The sequence below is a fragment of the Carlito syrichta genome, unplaced genomic scaffold (assembly GCF_000164805.1).
Source record: "Carlito syrichta isolate Samal-C Ts95f unplaced genomic scaffold, Tarsius_syrichta-2.0.1 Scaffold303129, whole genome shotgun sequence".
Lineage (NCBI taxonomy): Eukaryota > Metazoa > Chordata > Mammalia > Primates > Tarsiidae > Carlito > Carlito syrichta.
In genome coordinates this window covers 269,377-276,176 of record NW_007247225.1, presented here as the reverse complement: position 1 = coordinate 276,176, position 6,800 = coordinate 269,377, and the positions used below count along the sequence as shown (strand labels likewise).

The window sequence follows — 6,800 nt, the reverse complement described above, 5'->3', positions numbered from 1 at the left end:
GCGCCTGCGCAGTCCGCAGTCGCAGGCCTGAGGCCTGTTTCTGAGCGGCCCCCGGGAGGGCGGGCTCGGGGCGGCGCGCCGAAGCTCGGAGGCCCGCCCCTCGTCCAGATTTTCCGGATGGTCTGTGGTCCGAGGGCCCGCGGAGAGCCACCTGGCTTTTCCCACCAGATCATCTTCACCCTCGCTCAGTTCTTTCGTCTGTATAACAGAGTTAAGGATAAGACCCAGCGGAGTCCCGGCCAATTCTTGAGCCTAGGATGAGCACGCCTGCTTCATCTGGGTGTCCAGTAAACACATCTTTTTTTTTTTTTGAGTTGGAGTCTCACTCGGTCGCCCAGACTGGAGTGCAGCGGCCGCTCCCGGCCACCGCAGCCGCGCCTGCGGGGCTCCGGCGATCCTTCCGCCTCAGCCTTCCGAGTAGCCGGAATTACAGGCGCGCGCTACCCCGCCGGCGGACTTTTGATTTATTGTAGAGATGAGGTCTCGTCAAGTTGCCCAGGCGGGTCTCGTACCCGCGAGCTCAGGGAATCCACTCACCTCAGCCTCCCAAGGCGCGGGATTACAGGCTGAGCCACCGAGCCCGGCTGTAAACACATCTTTATTGAGCACCAATTGGACACCGGCCAGAGCTAGGAGCTGGGGGTCCTGCTTGGGCCCCACCCACCTCTTCCGGATGTTTTGGGGATGTTTCCCGACGCCCCCCACCCCCACCCCACAGCTCCCTGCCTGTCTGCGCGTGGGCCCCAGCGGCAGCCCCTCTGGTTAGACCTTAATGGAGTAAAGGATAAGACCCCAACCCAGTGCATAGGGTTGTCATAGGTCCTTAAGGACGGGTGAAGCCTCTGAACAGTGCCAGGGGCAGAGACCTCTATGTGTAAATGCCAGCAGCTCCAGGTCTTGGCCCAACCACTTCCCTGACACCCCTTCCCCCACCCACCAGCATCCTTCCTCCCACCCACACACAAGGTCCGAGCCCGGGAAGGCCTCTCGGCCTCTTCCCGTCTACTCATGGCACCCATCCTGGTTGGCAATGTGTGACCAACATCTGGTCGGTCCTAGGCTCGGGGCTCCGCGGGAGACTGTGCAGGTCGTGGGGTTATTGGTACCCTGCAGAGGTTGGTACCCTGCTTGTTGGTATCCTGCAGAGGTTGGCAACATCCAACCCCACTCTCCAGGCAGGGAACAGGCTCCAAGGCGTTGGGAAAACGATCGAGGTCACCTGGCTGGACACTGGCGGAGTCTCACACTCAAGCCTGACCGGCCTTAACATTGGGCCAGGCGCACAACTCTGGGCCTGATCAGCTCTGGCTGGGGATGAGGAACATGGGGGCAGGAAGCAGGGATGCGATCCCGAAGGAATCCTCCTCCTCAAGCCGTGCCATGTCCATGTGGGACAAGTCGCTAGAAGTTTCCAGGCGGCGCCCATCCCCACACCCGGGGCACGTGGAGCCGAGGAGCTTAGGGAAATTGAGGCTGCAATGAGAACAAGGTGAGGGTTCCGAGGAACCCTGCGGCAGCCTGTGGCCACAAGAGGGCGCCGCGGAGCAAGGTCCAGTCCCCGCCCCGGGTGAATGGGGCCGGGCCTCTGCCCCGCTTCCCCCCTGGCCCCAGCCACCGCCAGCACTCTCCTGCCTCCCGTCTGCGCGAGTCCACGCAGCTCCCCAGGTACTCGCCCTGCGGCCCCGACTCTCGTCCTCTCTCCGGACGAAACCCAATCCCACACACCCCAAGTCTTCCCATCTCAGATTCCCAGGTTTCCTCCTTCGGGGCTGCCCCATTCCCGTAGGCCCTTCCGTGGTCCGCGGAAGGGACGCAGCGAGCCGTGTGGCAGGCCCGTGACCGCGGCGTCAACGTGTGGGACCCTAGCTGGCAGCGCGATGAGCACCCCGCGTCCCTGGAGGACTGGACCTCCAAGGCCATTCTTCACTGGGCGCTTTAGTTTCCGCTTCTGGAAAATGGGCTTTTTACTCCCGACTGGGGCTCTTTCCGCCTGCGGTGCCAACCCACGACCTGTAACAGTGCGTTGGGAAGGACGAGGCTGATTAGCAAGATAGGTGCGTACGGTTGACTGAGCACTTACTGTGCACTAGGTCTGGTACCTGCATGGCCTCATTTAACGTCTCATGAGCTAGTACTATTGCATTATCCCCATTTGGAGAAAAGGATAATAACAATTAGAGCAATAAAGGGAGCCTCACATATTGAATTCTTACTACCAGCAGGCACCCTCACAGATTCTTTGTTTTCTTAAATTCTTAATTATGTACATTCCTAATTATTGAGGTAGGCTTTATTTTCCCCTTATTTCAGATGAAGACGCTGAGGCCCAAGCCACACAATTAAGTAAGTGGCAGAGGCAGGAATAACACCTATGTCTTCCTGACCCCAAAGCATTACCCAGAGTTCTGTGAGACCTCTGCAGGTCTCCTTGCTATTCCCTGCAGGAGCCCTGCCCTATCAGTGGCAGCTTCCCAGCTTCACCTGGGCAGGATGTTCTGTGGCCCCTCATCAGCCTGGCTTTGAACCACAGGCACTTCACCAGCACAGCAGTGGCAGGTATGGCGACGGGCGTGGAGCACCACGAGGGCACCATCCAAGTGCACGGCCAGGTCCTCTTCTTCCGAGAGGCACGGCCAGGCAGTGGGCAGGCTCGCTTCTCTGTGCTGCTGTTACATGGCATCCGCTTCTCCTCCGAGACCTGGCAGAACCTGGGTACACTGCAGAGGCTGGCCCAGGCTGGCTACCGGACTGTGGCCATTGACCTTCCAGGTACTTCAAACACAGGCTTCTGGGCAGGGGTTGGGAAGGACTCTTTGGGGACCCAGGGCTGGGGGCTATGGGACTGGGAGGACCTAACCAGACTGGGTCCTGAGCTTGACAGAGTTTGGTGCACACTGCTAGGGCCTTTAAGCTGCTTTGATCAAGAGGAGGACACTGCCCAGAGGCTCCTAGCTGTTACCTGGAGCAATGTCTCAGCATCTCTGAGCCTCTGCTGCCTCATCTGCAGTGGGAGATAAACACACTCATGTTTGGGGCTGGCTCTAGTGAGAGTGAAATAAGATTATGCACATGAGTATGTGACTAGTACCTGATGCATAGTAATTGGTGTCGAGTCCATTGAAAGTAAAATATTTTGACCCTAGGTTGTTGGAAACCCTGGGGAGTGAGACCTGAGTTTTCCAGTGTCTGGGTGGTCAGGCCTCCAGTTGTGATCCCACACCCTAAGCCCTGAGCCAGGCTCTGGGGGAGGTGGAGGCAGTCCCCAGACTGTCATAACCTGGACTGTCAGGTCCCAGGCCTTGGTGTCAAGTGTGGAAGGGGCAGCATGACTGACCTGAACCCCTCAGTGGTTAGGGCTGGTATGGTTTCAGAGCTCAAGGATAGACCTCCAGCCCTGTCAGGATTGATTTTAATGATGGGTTTTGCTGAACTTCATGGCAAAGGTCTTAAGCTAATCTTGTTGGTGAGGGTGGAGACTGACTGATTGGAGGGGGAGGTATGAATGCAGAACCAGCCCCTCAGCCACTGTCCTTGAGGATCCCACCCTGTGCCAATCCAGGGCCAGGCTTGTTAACTTAATTTTCACAGCATCCTTAAGTGGCAGAGTCTTTTTTTTGTATTCTCTCTCTCTGTTTTTTTTTTTGACTTGGCATCTCATTCTGTCGCCCAGGCTGGAGGGCAGTGGCATGCTCACAGCCACCGCAGCCTTGACCTGCTGGGCTCAGGTGATCCTTCTGCCTCAGCCTTCCAAGTAGTTGGAACTACAGGTGTGAGCCACCATGCCTGGCTGATTTTTTTTTTTTTTTATTTATTGTAGAGACGAGGTCTCACCAAGTTGCCCAGGCTGGTCTTGAACCCCTGGTCTCAGGCAATCTTGTCTCGGCCTCCCAAAGTGCTGGGATTACAGGCTTGAGCCACTGTGCCTGGGCTCGTATTCTGTTTTAACAAATGAAACTGAGCATCTGAGAGTGGGCTAAGGTCACATAGACAGTAAATGGAGAATTGGGACCTGGACCCAGCCCTGTTGGACTTCAGAGCCTGATTATTCTTTCTAGGATATTGTTACTACTGGGGGAGATGAGCACACACCTGGAGGGAAGTGCTTCATACTTCCCACAGATATGACAGACCTAGGCAGCTGTAGGAATAAACATGGGCACATTAGGTGTAACCTGGACATAGAGAGATTGACGTAGTAGGGCTTCCTGGAGGAAGGGACCCTCTCTCCTTTGTTTTCCTATTCATTGCCCTTGTCTTGTCTCTCCCACACTTGGATCTCTGCAGGTCTGGGGCGCTCCAAGGAAGCAGCAGCCCCTGTTCCTATTGGGGAGCTGGTCCCTGGCACCTTCCTGGCAGCTGTGGTGGATGCTTTGGAGCTGGGCCCCCCTGTTGTGATCAGTCCATCATTGAGTGGCATGTACTCCCTGCCCTTCCTCACGGCCCCCGGCTCCCAGCTCCGGGGCTATGTGCCAGTGGCCCCCATCTGCACAGACAAAATCAGTGCTGCCAGCTATGCCAATGTGAAGGTACCCCTGTGTGGGAAGCTGAGATGCCCCTGCCAGGAGCAAGGAAGGGTCTATCCCCAGACCTTCCTCATCTGGGGGCTGGGTAACCAAGGGGTGTCTTCTGGAAGGAGCTGGTCACTAAACTTCACTCTTGATCTACTTTGTCCTAACCTGTGTGCTGCGGCAGATACTTGTCCATGCCCCTATCCCATGGCCCTGGGGAGAGACTGAAGCAGTGGGGAGGGCTGCAGCTGATCTCTAGGAGGTTTGTGCTGATGTGGCAGGTCCTTGTTGACTCTACCCCCCTATCCTTTCTCTCAGACTCCAGCCCTGATTGTATATGGAGACCAGGATCCCATGGGTCATACCAGCTGTGAGCATCTGAGGCAGCTGCCCAACCACCGGGTGCTGATCATGGAGGGGGCAGGCCACCCCTGCTACCTGGACAAACCAGAGGAGTGGCACACAGGGCTTCTGGACTTCCTGAAGGAGCTAGCTTGAGGCCCAGCACTGCTGACCGGGATGGGCTGCCTGCCTGCCTTGGGATTTCTCTCTTTCCTCCTTGGGTTCTGGCTTGCCATACACATGCAACAGGTGTGTCTGTCTATATGTCTATCTGGATTCTTGTGTTCTGAGGTCTGTCTTTTCTGCTTTTTCTTTCTCTTGCAGTGACAGACTGAGGAGGTAAAATCAAGAGGAAAAAACCTCAAGAATTAAGGAACGTAATCTGGTGGTGGGTAATCCATTAGATGAGCTTGTCCTACAAGGCTTTCCTGCTTGGCTTTCTTTTTTTTTTTTTGAGTAAGAGTTTCACTCTGTCGCCCAGGCTGGAGTGCGGTGGCATGCTTACGGTCACTGCAATGTGAACCTGCTGGACTCAGGTGATCCTTCCACCTCAGCCTTCCAAGTAGCTGAAACGACAGGTGCATGCCACTACGCCTGGCTGATTTTTTGATTTATTGTAGAGATGAGGTCTTGCCAAGTTGCCCAGGCTGTCTTGAACCCATGGGCTCAGGCACTCCTCTCACCTCAGCCTCCCAAAGTGTTGGAATTACAGGCGTGCACCACCACGCCCGGCTAATTTTTTGATTTATTGTAGAGATGCGATCTCACCAAGTTGCCCGGGCTGGTCTGGAATCCCTGGGCTCAGGCAGTGCTCTCGCCTCTGCCTCCCAAAGTGCTGGGATTATAGGCTTGAGCTTCTGCACCCTGCCACATGCATGCTTAACTGTGTTCCCTTCACTTGTGATCAACTACATAGGTACATGTAACAGATGTGCACATTCTCATGCACAGCTATACATTGTGTGCACATACACGTGTGCATGCATGTGCCCTCAAACAAGCGCTTGCACAGGTACATGCACACTTCTAACCAAGCTGCACCATTGGCTGGGAAATCAGGGATTCCATGGGCCCTTTTGCAGGAGACTCTTTTGCCAGGCTTAGGGTGTGGCCAGCCCTGGATTCTACTCAGCCACAGGTTGCAGCTGAAATGCCCCCCAGAAGAGGAGGGCCATCTCACTGTCTGTCAGATCTCCCTGCTTTTTTCCCTTGCTTCCACACCTCCCAGATTATCAGGCCTGGGTCTCCTCAGCCAGGCTTATTTCCTGCTCTGAGGTTTGGGGGTGGGGAGATAGTGGAAGTCGGTGAAATAAAGTGATGCAATTAGACCCCACAGACTCTTGCTGTCTCCAGAGCGCCGCCCCTCCCCCACCCCTGGGACCAACACTGTTGGCCCCGCCCCCACTCTGGCGGGACCAGATGGTCCCCCTGCCCTTTGTCCACCAGGCCAGATGGAGAGGAAGGGAGATTGGATTCCCCTCCCCACCCACACACACCCAGGTGCCAAGAGACTCAGCTGTGGGGGGAGGTGGAGGTCACTGGGACCAGGCTGAGCCGATTACAGAGAGGGGAAGGGATATTCGCCCCCCCCGGGCGGGGGCGGGGGACTTGGGAACAGCTCAACTCCTCCCTCTAGTTTTACCCCCCTAGTAAAGGGCTCTAGGGCGCCCATCCCTAGCGACCCTAACCCCCAAAATTCTGGGGGGTAGATCTGGGGGAATCACAGAGTCGGGTGCCGCGGGCCACACGGCTCTCAGGCCCCTCCTCCAGCTGGTCCGGTAACCTGTCCTGCGCGGACACGGGCCGGGCAGTGCAGATGCTGTGGCTGGCTGAGAGGAGCGGGTCCTGGTGGGCGAGCGCCGGGAGCGGAGGATGGCGCGCAAGCGAGGAGAGCCGGGAGCTGGGCGGGGAGGGGGCCGAAGCCCGAGCTCCGAGGGGCCCGAGCCGAGA

General features: G+C 56.8%; 1 protein-coding gene across 5 annotated transcripts; it reads left to right on the top strand.

Annotated features, from left to right (window-relative positions):
* Positions 1–1,571: 1,571 nt before the first annotated feature.
* Positions 1,572–5,291, top strand: ABHD14B (abhydrolase domain containing 14B). 5 transcript variants are annotated; one of them, XM_021712215.1, is made up of 5 exons: positions 1,584–1,665; positions 2,311–2,390; positions 2,531–2,769; positions 4,285–4,526; positions 4,827–5,289. In XM_021712215.1, the coding sequence occupies exons 3-5, from the start codon at positions 2,559–2,561 to the stop codon at positions 5,004–5,006; spliced, it is 633 nt and encodes a 210-aa protein (XP_021567890.1). In that variant the 5' UTR covers positions 1,584–1,665; positions 2,311–2,390; positions 2,531–2,558; the 3' UTR covers positions 5,007–5,289. The 5 variants fall into 5 exon arrangements, with proteins under 5 accessions (XP_008055987.1, XP_008055986.1, XP_021567888.1 ...); XM_008057795.2 differs by lacking the exon at positions 2,311–2,390 and having other exon boundaries at positions 1,575–1,665; XM_021712214.1 differs by having other exon boundaries at positions 4,285–4,832.
* The last annotated feature ends 1,509 nt before the right edge of the window (positions 5,292–6,800 follow it).

Coding starts and splice junctions, on each gene's coding strand:
- ABHD14B (XM_021712213.1), top strand. CDS start 2,559: ATGGCGACGGGCGTGGAGCACCACGAGGGCACCATCCAAGTGCACGGC. Junction 2,770..4,284: donor TGTGGCCATTGACCTTCCAG/GTACTTCAAACA, acceptor GGATCTCTGCAG/GTCTGGGGCGCTCCAAGGAA.